At 48.1% G+C, this 12,302-nt stretch overlaps 1 protein-coding gene across 1 annotated transcript in view; it reads right to left on the bottom strand.

Annotated features, from left to right (window-relative positions):
• DDRGK1 (DDRGK domain containing 1) overlaps positions 1-8,176 on the bottom strand; it is a 31,162-nt gene extending 22,986 nt beyond the window's left edge. The window contains exons 1-2 of the mRNA XM_079307314.1: positions 8,073-8,176; positions 1,284-1,436 (exon numbers count right to left, since the gene is read on the bottom strand). Coding sequence (XP_079163440.1) covers positions 1,284-1,436; positions 8,073-8,160 — 241 coding nt within the window. The 5' untranslated portion in view covers positions 8,161-8,176. The remainder of the gene's footprint in view (positions 1-1,283; positions 1,437-8,072) is intronic.
• Positions 8,177-12,302: the final 4,126 nt, after the last annotated feature.

Below are 12,302 nucleotides of genomic sequence, written 5' to 3'. Positions count from 1 at the left end.
ATGAACAAAACCACCCACAGAAGCAGCACAAAACAGAAGCAAAGAGCAAGAAGCTGTTTTAATTTGGGTATGAAATTAGGGAAAACAAATAAAAGAAGCCATGTCATTTCAAAGGGAACTTCATGCAAAAGCAGCAGCACTTGCATCTGATGTACAGAAAGCTGCAAAAGAATTATTTATAAAGCCCAATGACACAGATTCTTCTATTGCCAGAGTGACAAAGTAAGATAAGATAAGATAAGATGAGCTGTTTGCTTTGACAGCTTCACTGTCGGCCTTCAGCATTCAAACTTTTGATGTCTGGAGTTGAAAACCAAGTATTTTTAGATTCCATTTTCTTTCCAGGATGTTATCACAGGAGAAGAAATAACCAAAGTTGAAAAGTTCACACCTGTCCAATCTCCATCTGTGAAACTGCTGAACATAATTAGCTGGAAAAGCACATTTACCTGCCAACATGAGGCTTTCTACAAACTGCAGGGCAAGAAAAGCTGAACAAAGTGCAAATAGTCCCTTATCAAGGCATCACAGAGGTGTGTGCTCAGTGCTTTCACCTCCTGCACACCACAGAGACACCCTGATCTCCACTGCAAACCCCAGTGCAGCAAATCCCACTTGAGCAGAAAGCCTGAACACTTCACCCACGATCTGAAAGTAGAAAGAATCCAGGGGGGTGAATCATGGTGATCTCATCTCTTTAGCAATAAAGAGAATAATGTGTCAAGCTTCACCAGAAAAGGGAATTAAACTTACAGGGTGTAGAAAGATGTTATTTTCACTATATTTTTGTCTATGACCACACCACAGAAATATAGCTGTGAACTGTAAATGCAGCACAGGGTTTACACAACACATTGTCAACAACCTGCTGGCAAAATGCTGCAGTCTGTGGTGATCTCCAGGTAACCCACTTGATTCTGATCACCACCTGGATTGCTCATTGGAGAGAAAACTCCACATTTTGTAGAGATTACATTGAGGAATGAATGCTTCCCACCAATTTAAAAGAAATCAGTAATTTACTACAGCCTGTTATTCAGTGCAAGGTGTGGATTCTGTTTTCCCCTAATTTAATTTAATTCCCCTCATGGCTAAGCAGGAAGGATGTGAGGAGTCTGACACCAGTAATATTCAGGATTCACCTCAGGAGGAGGCAGAGGTTAAATGTAAGGGGTATATAGAGAAAAGGGCAAAACACCACTTCCTCCAGGAGGCAGCTGCACCCCTTCCCTTGCTGGGAAGGGCTGTTTCACTGTGTGCAGCTGAGCTGGAGCCAGTGTTACCTTGCAGCCACTCCTCCTGCTGGGCTCTCCTCTGGGCCATCAGCCTGCTGCCCATGTTCCTGCGGCGCCGGGGCATCCCCTCCTCGCCCTGGGGCCGGGGCCTGGCCCCTCCTCCTGCTGCTGCTGCCACATTCTGCTGGTGCTCCTCGTCAGCTGCAAGAGGGAAATCAAATATTCCTGTTAAAGCTTTCACTTCTGCCTCTGCTTCTACAGCAAGGACCCAAAAGTGTGGGGTTTTTTTTTTTTCTGAAGTATTCCGGTTTTTTAATTTTAATTTGTGCTTGTGTAATGTAGATTCAGCTGATTGAAAACTCAGAGGTGAATGTTTCAGAGAGGAATATGTAAATCATGACAAGAGCAAACTAGGATCACAAATTACAGCTGAAATAAACACAGTTACAGAGTAACTTCATCTTACCCCGCTGATTTAAACTCCACAAAACAAAGGTAGGTGCAAACTAAGAGTCACTGCAGATCTCACTGCCATCCTCTCTGCATATGCTGCAGTGACTAATTAAGATCTGGCAAATGAAGAACATCCTAACAGGAGCAGCTGGGAGGGTGGAACTGACCAGTGGGTTCATTTCACAAGTTTTCCATAGGAAACTCTCAGATTTATCTTTTTTTGAGGTTTCCTGCTGATTTTAACTATGGCAGTAATGCAAAAAAGAACCCCAACAGATAATGGTAAAATGATCATTCTTGATACCTGCTTTGCATATTCTGTTGATAAGCCTAACTGGTATTTGTTACCTGCTCAATCCTGCAAAATATTAACTTCTAAGCCTTAATTTAGGCAAATATTTAAATGGTCTCATGGAAAACTGCAAAACTACTCACTCAACTCAGGACACAATTATTTTGTGATCTGCTGGATTATGTTGTGTCCCAGCAGGAGCACACTGTGCCAAGTCTCCAGCATCTCCTGATCCAAACAATGCCTTCCTAAAAAAAAACTCCTATTAGCATATCTCCCATCAGAAAATAAGATTCATTATGACTGAATCTGGGTGTGCCTGCAGCTCACCTCAGTTATCTGGGCCTTCAAAGGGCTGATAAGGACAGGGCTGCAGCCCCAGCTCAGCAGGGTGCACAGCAGAGCCTCCTGGGGCAGCCCTTGGCCAGCAGAGCCCTCAGCAGCTCAGCTGCTGCAGCAGAGATGTCACAGGGTGTCAGCAGCCCCCACAAACTCTGTGACATTTGGAACTGAGTCAGTGCCCTGCCACACTGCTGTCACCCTGCTGCTCCCATCCACCTCTGCAGACAACACAGGGCTGTGAGAAATCACCAGGGCAGGCTCCAGAGATGCTGCTTCAAGGCCTGCCCAGTCCTACTCACAGCTCATTTGGAATGCTACAGGAAACATTTTCATCATCACTTCTTGGACACTGATAAAGGCCAAAAACACTCTGCAAAAAGCTTTTTATACAAATGCAGTATTTCACTTCCTAAGTTCTTGAGATATGATGTAATTGAAACCTCAGCATCCTTTCACCTGCAAGCTTCAGTAATTCCCAAGATGGTCCTGCCCAGCAGCTCAGCTGTGCAGTTCCAGCACTCATTCATGCTGGTTTTGGTTCCTGTTGTCCTGTGAAACAGAGACTGCTTTGCATTTTATGAAAGAGGAATCTATTTATAAGCCATACATTTATTTCAAACGGAAGAGCTCAACCCTCACAGAGAAAAACATGTGAACCAAGCTCTTTGCTTTTCTCCATTTAATTCCCTACAGGAGGTTCAGTAATTCCTCAAAGGGGACTGGGCTCACTCAGGATGTACTAAACCCCACCAAACCTGCCCCATATCATGGTCAAACACACAGGGCAGCTGTTGGACAGTATTTGTCACATCACCAAACTGTGCACATTAACAGAAGACATCAAGCCACTATGGATTCTCATTTAGTAGGAAAAGAAATGTTTTAATGAAGCTTCCTAGCTTCCTTCCTTCCAGTCCCTGAAATATTTCTCCTGACTGCAGATTCTTTTCCAGCAGCACACAGCTGGCTGAACATGAGCCAGGGGCACCTGGGGTGGCAGCAGGGCCAGGGCAGTGTCTGTCCCCTGTGCTGGCACTGCTGGGGCACCTCCAGTGCTGGGGGCACTTTTTGAGCCCCTCCCAATAAGAAAGACCTGGAGGGGCTGGAGAGAGTCCAGGGAAGGGAACAGAGCTGGGGAAGGGTCTGGAGCACCAGGAGCAGCTGAGGGAGCTGGAAAGGGGCTCAGCCTGGAGAAAAGGGGGATCAGGGGGGCCCTTGTGGCTCTGCCCAACTCCCTGACAGGAGGGGACACTGGGGGGTCTGGGAACAGGGACAGGAGGAGAGGGAACAGCCTCAGGCTGGGCCAGGGGAGGCTCAGATTGGATATTTGGGAAAATTTTCTTTTGGAAAGGGGTGTCCAGCCCTGGCACAGCTCCCCAGGGTGAGTCCCCATCCCTGCAGGGATTTAAAACTTGTGTGGATGTGGCTCTTGGGGACATGGGGCAGTGCTGGCCTTGGCAGTGCTGGGGAATGGGTGGACTGGATGATCATAAAGGACTTTTCCAGTCTTTCTGAATCCAGAATCCTACAGCTTCTGTTTGCCAGGCACTCAGCTGGGCAGGGATTTGGAAAGCATGAATGTTACTCATTGCATTTCTTCCTGTCCTTCTAAGGAGGAGAAAATCCTCATTTGCTCTGCTGTCACACACCTGGACCTGCCCCCTCAGGGGTCAGGGCTTTGCCTACCAGACTCCAGACTCAGCATTTGCTGCAAAATGCTGAAAGTTCAGCTCTGCTGTGTCACACACTGATGGCACACAGAGGGGAGGCATCACAGAACAGAAGACACACTCAAAAATCACATTTCCTTTTCCTTGGGACTGGACTGACCATCAGATCTGAGCTCAAGAATGATTTGCTCTGGGGTCTGGCCCTGCTGGGTGGTTTTTTTTTCACCTCCTCCTGCAGCACAGGGCAGGGTTTGGCTGCTGCACTTATCTGAACACATCTCTTCATTTTCCTGGAGCTGCAGAGGTCTCAGCAGTGGCACCCCAGGCTAGTCAGATCATGCAGAGATCAGTCACACAAGCACTAATTAGCCTTGATCCAGAGCCATCTGAGTGAAAACTAATGGCCAGCATTAAGGAGGTGAGACAAGCCATGCACAAGCTTTGCAGAGTGGCAGGCCAGACTGAATTAATGAGATAAACCCCTCAAATTAACAGGTAACACAAACAAAACACTCAACAGCCCTCTGAGAAATGGACACGGGGAAATGGACACGGGCTCAGCTTGTATTTGAAGCTTCAGTGTCCAGGGTCTGACTCAGCCCTCAAAACCCAAGAATGTTTTTGTGCTGGGCACAGCAGCTCTGCCTCGGTGCTCAGGGTGCATCAGTGCAGAGATTATTTCAGCTGACTTGTCAGCCAGGGCACAGCAGCAGCTCTGAGACTCTGGTTGTGTCTCCTTCCTGAAGGGAGAGGAGAAATCATTCCTGAACTGGATGTGAAGCACCACTGCAAAAAAAAAAAAACCACCATGGAATCATTGAGAGCCCAGATCAGAACCTCATATTTCACTCTGCAGGTAGAAATCTGTCCCTTCACAAAATTGTGCAAACTTTTGCTCAGAGCAGAGATGCTTTTCTAGAGAACCCCCTGCCAATGACAGCAGCTTCCCCTGGGTTCCCCCAGATGAGCAGGTGACACCTGGGCTGGCAGGAGGAGCTCTGGAACTAGAGGAACTGGTGGCAGCTCAGGGCTGTCCCAGGGACACAGTGCCTCCACCTTCTGCCCCCGTGCAAAACCTCTGAAATTCAGAAAGGGATTCAAAGTTCAACAGGTGGAACTGCTTTGGTCCAGTGGAGCTTATCAGAAAGAGAGGTGGCAACCACGTGTAAAATCAAGAATTGCCACTTTTGTTTTTTAAATTTTCAGCAGAACAAGTCCAGGCATGATCTTGCTGACAATATGCTGCTCCCAGTGACCTTTCAAAGCAAATACAAAGGTACAGAATTTACCTCCCTGATCCTTAACTCCCTAAAGTCCTGAACATTTTAAAAAGCCAATTTCCATGAGATAACACAAAAGGAAGCTGCTGCCCCAATCCCTGAAAAGGTGAGAGCTCCCACCACTTCTTTAGGTCCAATGTCCCTGGTTTCAAGTCTTTTGCAGGTGGCAAAACAGATTTATTGGCAGAATTGTGGCAGCTTCCATTTTCCACCTAAGAAAATGGAATAGGAAAGCAAATTATTGCTTAAAACTAAATTTTTGTGGCTGCTAAAGACACCACAGTACCAGTGGTTCTGAAAAATAATTTCTGTTGTATACAGAGAACAAAGTCATCTCCAGCAGCTAAAATTCTGTGAAGGGCTTCATCATGACAGAAACTAATATATTAAAGTAAAAAATAGCTTACAAGCACACTAAAAAAAGCATGACCAACTTGGAAGTGTCAAAGAGTTACCACTAAAAAAGGCTTCAACGTGATTAAATTGTGGTGAATGTAAATTAACTTCAACCAACATGCTCAAAATCAATATTAAAGGTTTTTTAAAAATAATTCACACTATTTAAAAGTAATGCTTGGGCTTCAATTTAGAACTTTGAATGCTTAAAGAGAAAATAAATCCTCCCATAGGCCACAGCCCCTGATTTATCTAAATCATGACAGGAGTCAAGCTCAGGAAATGATGTATTTCTCCAGGACATGCACCCCTCACTTTTACCAAAAATTCATCTCCTCATTCATAGGAATCCAGTGAAATTACATGAATTTCCAAACATTTCCAAATGAAAGATTTAGACCAGGTCTGTGGAAGCAGAAGTGTGTGAGAAATGTGTTGGAAAATTTAATTATTATCAGAAAAATCTGCTTTTAACACAGATTCCTGAGTCACTGAATGACTGTGTTTATACTAAAGGTGTGCTTTTTCCTCCTAATTAAAAATTATCAGAGCAAGAAGAAAAATAACACACATTCCAACCCCAAAACACCCCATATCCCAAAAATCTATGTAGGTATTGACCAAGAGTTTAGAGTTTGTCCTGACTAAACATCTTAATTTGACATCTGGCAGCCAAACAACCTCACTCCTTGCACTGTGAGCACACAGCAAGGTCAGGGGGGTCCCACAACACTCAACTCCCACCCACACGAGGTCACTTCCACCACAGTGGCACTGGCAGTGTTGGTTATGGTTGGATTCAGGGATTTTATCATTTTTTTTCCAGCCCAGGTGATTCTCTGATCTAACACCAAGCTGGAAGTGCTGCATCATCCACCTGCTTCCCACACCTGCACTGGGTGAGGTGGAAAAGGAGCAGGAGTGGGACATGGCACAGGATTGAGTGCAGATGGCTCTGGAATATCTCCAGTGGAGGAGACTCCCCACCCTCCCCTCTCTGGGGAATCTTTCCAGCTCTCTCAGTGCAGAAATTCTTGCTCAGGTGAAGCTTCAGTTCCTGCTGTGCCATTGCAGAAATTGGGGCAGAACCCTCCTTGCAGATGCTGATGGACATGAAATCCCCTCTCAGTTTTCTCCAGGTTGAACAGCCCCAGTTCCCTCATCATCCTCACAGCCTCTGCTGGTCCCTCCTGTGTGAGGAGCCCAGAGCTGGACACACACCCCAGGACTGAGGAGAGGGGCAGGATCCCTCCCTGAGCTACTGGAAATTCTCTTATCTCAGGATCTTCTCAGGATCACCCCTGACCTGCTGGAAATTCTCTTACCCCAGGATTCCCTTGGCATTCCTTGGAACACTGCTGGCTCAGTCCTTCCCATGAAATCAGACCCCAGTCTCTGCCAGTGCTCAGGGTTGTTCCTCTCCAGTTCAGGACCCTGAACTGCACTCTGCTGAATTTTAGAAGGTTTTTCTCTGCCCCTCTCTGCCTGTCCAAGTCCCTCTGAAGGGTGGTACAATCCTCTGAGACATCAGTTCCTCTTTTCCTATTGTGATAACTGAGAAATAATTCGTGTTAATAATAGAAGTTTTGGAGTTTGTATAAGTCAGAATACTTAAAATAAGAAAAGAACATGGATCTAGATAAAGGGAAATATATGATTAAATCCTCCTGTTGGTTTGTAATAGAAAAAAAAAGTGCTTTCCATAGTCTGAAAGGTTTTTTTGCAGAATCAGATTTCCTGCCTTTGTGTGATCAATCACAAACTATCTGCTAAAGATCAGAATTCCCACTTCTGGTTTTTATCTACCAAGACCCGATGGTTACATGACCAATTGTCCCAAGAGCTGCCCCACGGAAGTTTGGAAGTTCCTTTGACCAGCACTACTCACCTTGCAGAATTATTGCAACAAAACAATAACAGCTATTGATTACTAGAAGGAAAACCAGACTATAAAAAGGGAGCTGCAAACCAAGTTGGGTGGAAGCGTGGAGTGGGCAGTGACTCCTCAAGTTTTTCCCAGCACGCTGCTTGCTCTGTCTATATAAAATAAAGTAATCTAAATTTTGCTGAATATCGAGACTATTGTTTCTCATTTATAACAACTTCGAACCCGGAGGCCGCTCAGGCCGGGAAGCCCCAGCAGCGGCAGCAGCCCCGCAGCCCGGACGGAGAGCGGGGTAAAGACGCCGGGACAGCCCCGGAACCCTCCGTGGGACACCCCAAAACCCCTGGGGACCCCCCGAGATCCGCGCTGCCCCAACATGGCGGGTTCCCCTCAGGGGCCCGCGGCGCAGCGCCCCCTGGCGGCTCCCGACAAACCCGCGCGTGCGGGGCCGCGCCCACCGCAACGAGCCTGGGGAGGGGCGAGGGAGCCCCGGCCGCTCCGCTCGGCGCCGCGACCCACCTGCCCTGGCTTGGCCGCGGAGGCGGGTGGCGAAGAAGAGAAGGACGGCGAGCAGCGCGGCGGCGGCGGCGAGCAGAACCGCGTCCATCCCGCAGCGCCGGCCCCGCCCACGTCACCCTCGGTACGCCCCGGCCCCTTCCCCTGCCGCAAGGCCCCCCGCGCGCGGGCTGCCCCGCGGGGTGCCTGTGGCGGCGCGGCGCGGCGGGCGCGCTGCGATCGGGCAGGCGCGGCGCGGGCAGCCCGCGGGAGGGGTCCTGGCTGGTGCCTGAGGCGGGCGCTGAGGGAGGGCGCGGAAAAAGGAATTAAAGCAGGAGTTAAAGGAGAAATTAAAAACTCAGAGGCAAAATCGGCTGAGTTGGCTGCTAAAAGCGGCTGGTGACGCGGCCGTCCTCCACACGCGGCGGGTGGGCCCAGGCTGGGGAGATCCTCCCCTCGCTGACAGCTGTCGGCGTGTCCCAGGCAATGGTGAAACTTAATTTACATCTCCGAGGAATTTCTGTCTTTTGCCTTTAGGTGTCTGGAATTTGGGAATGGGGTGAAGCTGGAGCTGCCTGGCTCTGCAGAGTGTCAGGAGTGATGTTCTGACCTGGCCTGAACCAAACTTGCACTGGAGATTTAGAAGAAATTTCCCCTCTTCATGGTCACCCGCTGTTAGATCTGAAGTTCTTTGTCAGGCTCTGCCCTGTGAGTGAGAAATGTTTTAAGCTGTCCCCATTTTCATTTTGTGCTTGTGAAGTTCTGGCTGATCGAGCCTTTTCTTGCTGCAGAAATGCTTTCAGTGTGACTTTAAAGCACTCTCGGTGAAGTGTTTTAATAAATTGAAAATGCAAATCAGAGGCTGTGGGACATCTAAAGGTGATCAAAAGCACTGGTTTAGCTAATTAGTCATTGCCGTGGACTCCACACTGTTCCTGTTCCCTGTCACGAGCTCGAGATGAGTTCAGATCTGTCAGCCCATGAAAAGCAACTTCTGCCGAGGGATTTGCTGAATTTTAGCAACGTAGAACCAGCAACACAGTGGGAAGTTCTCAAAAAAGAACTGAACTACAGGCTGAATGTTTTATGGCAAAGTTTTATTTTAGTAAAAGCCTTTCAAAAAAAAAATGGTATTTTGGGAATCATTCATAGAATCACAGAGTGGTTTGGGTTGGAAGGGAATTTTAAAGTTGATCTTGTTCCATCCCTTGCCATGGGCAGGGACACATTCCATGATCCCAGGTTGTTCCAAGCCCTGTCCAGCCTGACCTTGGGCACTCCCAGGGATCCAGGGGCAGCCACAGCTGCTCTGGGCACCCTGTGCCAGGGCTCAGCCCCTCCCAGGGAACAATTCCTGCCCAATCTCTGGCAGTGGGAGCCATTCCCTGTGTCCTGTCCCTCCATCCCTTGTCCCCAGTCCCTCTCCAGCTCTCCTGGAGCCCCTTTAGGCTCTGAGCTCTCCCTGGAGCTTCTCCTCTGCAGGTGAGCACCCCCAGCTCTCCCATCCTGGCTCCAGAGCAGAGGGGCTCCAGCCTGATTTACCAAAATAGGAGTTTTGGTCTAATATCGATACTCAGCTGTGACAGACGAAAGACTCTCTAACAATTTAAAGTTACAAAGTGTGTGTTTATTCAGTGCTGGGCAGCAGCGTGGGGTAATCCTCTAATACCCACTGCAAAATCACAGGTGATCACAGAGTCTGTTTATTGGCAAAGGATTCAAATAAATACATATTCATAATTACATCTCCTCCCATCCTTCCTATGATAATTAGCTTGAATGGCTATTAAGCATGAGTGATTGACTTCTTGAATTAAGTCTGGGGTTATTTCTGTGGGGAGGGGTCTTAAAAGGAGGAAGTAAGGCGAGTCTTCCTCACCCTGAACTCTTGACCTTTTCTATCAATGACAATAGAAATGATTTTTGGATATAATGGGTTTCTGGTTGCATTGTCTGTGTTTCTTTGGATCTGCTCACTATTTCATCTTTTCCCATTGTAAGCACAGCTGAGCAAACATAAGATGACAGACAATCAATTGTTTAAGTTTCACATAACTACTCCCTTCTAACTTTTAATTATTTTCAGCAAGGTAACTAAAATCCTAATTTTCTAAGATTAGTGTTTCAAATCCTTGGAGCATCTCCTGGACTCCTCTGGACTCTCTCCAGCCCCTCCACATCCTCCTGCTGTTGGCCCCAGCTCTGCAGGTGAGGTCTGAGCAGGGCACAGGGGCAGAATCCCCCTCCCTGCTGCCCACCCTGGGGTCAGCCCAGCATGGGGGGTCTGGCTGGGCCACGTGGAGCTTCTCACCCCCTCTAACACCCCCTCAGCTTCAGCTTTGGCTAAAGAACATGTGGGAAGCTGGAGATTCCCAGCCCCTGTTTGTCACCCAGCCCTGCAGGCAGTGCACACTCAAGGCACTGAGTGTTTTATTTCCCTACAGCCTTTGATAAGGAGATGGTGCTAATGATGGGGTGTCACCTGCTCCTCTCTGGGCTGCAGAGGGAGCAGAGGAGTTTTTCCTGTAGGTGTCACCAATATCCCGTGTAGAAACAGCTTAAACTCCCAAAGAAGGACCGAGCGTGGGATGCTCAGGTCGGTTTGATACCACACCAGAGTCTTGTGAAATATTTGAGATCCCTTGGGTGGTGTTTCACAGAAACCTTTTTTGTATTTTCCTAATTTAAGTCTGAAAAAAATCCCTCTGGTTTCTTCAATAACCATGTAAATTCCAGAGGATTTTGTGGCTGGCTTTCTACCAGGACACTGGGAGAATGTGTGAAAGCTGTGACGAGCTGTGGGTGGTGACTGAGTTTGGTGACTGCTGCTGGAGCGTGACTTGTTCCACTCAGTCATGCAAATACTGCAAGAATATCATGGAATCATGGAATGATTTGGTTATTGGAAGGGACATCAAAGACCATCTCATTCCACTCCATCCATGGGCAGGGACACTTCCCACTGTCCCAGGTTTCCCAAGCCCCAGTGTCCATCCTGCCTTGGGCACTCCCAGGGATCCAGGGGCAGCTTCTCTGGGCACCCTGTGCAAGGACCTCCCCACCCTCACAGGGAACAATTCCCTCCTTAATGTTTAATTCTGCCCTCTTTTAGTTTAAAAATCTTTCCCCTTGTGCCAGCAGTTGTAAATCCTTAATCACAATAATCCACTATTTGCAGACCTATGGAATTTTCTCACCCAGTGTGGGGGCAGTGCCTGATCCCAGTATAGGCTGTTTTAAGGGAAAACTGGTCTTTTTTTTGGTTTATTGTGACAAAACATCAAATAACACATTCCCCCTCAAACACCTCATTGTATAAAGGAATTGCACAGAATCACAGAATCATTAAGGTTAGAAAAGCCTTGCATCAAATCCAACGATTTCCCCCACTACCAAAACCACCACTAAACCACCCCGAAATTCCACCTCTACACTTAAAATCCTTTTAAACTGAAATCCTTGTGGGGCTGGAGGCACATCCACGTGTGAGTGCTCATCACTTTTTTGGAGCAGCCGGGAGAACTCGCCCAGCTGGCAGAGCATCCCCGGGGCTTCCATCCAGTGACGCTCGGTGTTCAGGTATGGATGGCCGGTAACGAGGCTCTAAGGAGAGGCGATTCCGTGCTAATAAACTAAAGTGCATCCAGGAACTCCGTGTATCCCGGCCTCCGGGGCCAACTGGCACAAAACGCCCTCTTCACACTTGTCAGCTTGCCTCGCCTTCCAGGAGAGGGTGGCTGGATGCGAGCTGCCTGCTGGGAGCTGTTCCTGGATTGCTTTGAGCCGGGAATTATCTAGGAAAATGCAGCTTGGCACCCAAGTTTGTGCAGAGGAACTTTCTAACCACTTTCTCCCATGGATGTACTTATTTTCCAGCAGGGATGCAACCTTGGTGCAGCAGGATTTATTTACAGGAAGAAACGCTGCTTTCCAGCTCCCGCCCACTTGGATATGGACCTCGGCTATTCTTCCAAATCCTCTCGAAATGTGCTGATGAAGGGGAGCGTTTCTGCATCACTTCTTTGTGCCAGTGGGACACAGCACCTTCCAGGAAGAGCTCTGGATTGCAGGATCTCACTCGGGGAAGGATCTGGATCAGAGTGCCAAAGAGCTGCAGATTTTTTCATAATTGCTGATGCCCCTAAATATGGGGTGAGCTCCACCCAGGACCCCCCTGCACCATCTGCAGCTCAGCACCTGCCAAAGCCTCTGAAGAAGCTTCTGAGACTTGTCTTGGCATCTTCTGGCTCTGCT

This window comes from Erithacus rubecula (genome assembly GCF_903797595.1).
Source record: "Erithacus rubecula genome assembly, chromosome: 5".
Classification (NCBI taxonomy): domain Eukaryota; kingdom Metazoa; phylum Chordata; class Aves; order Passeriformes; family Muscicapidae; genus Erithacus; species Erithacus rubecula.
Note: the sequence above shows the minus strand (reverse complement) of the source record. Positions and strands in the feature narration are given on the sequence as shown.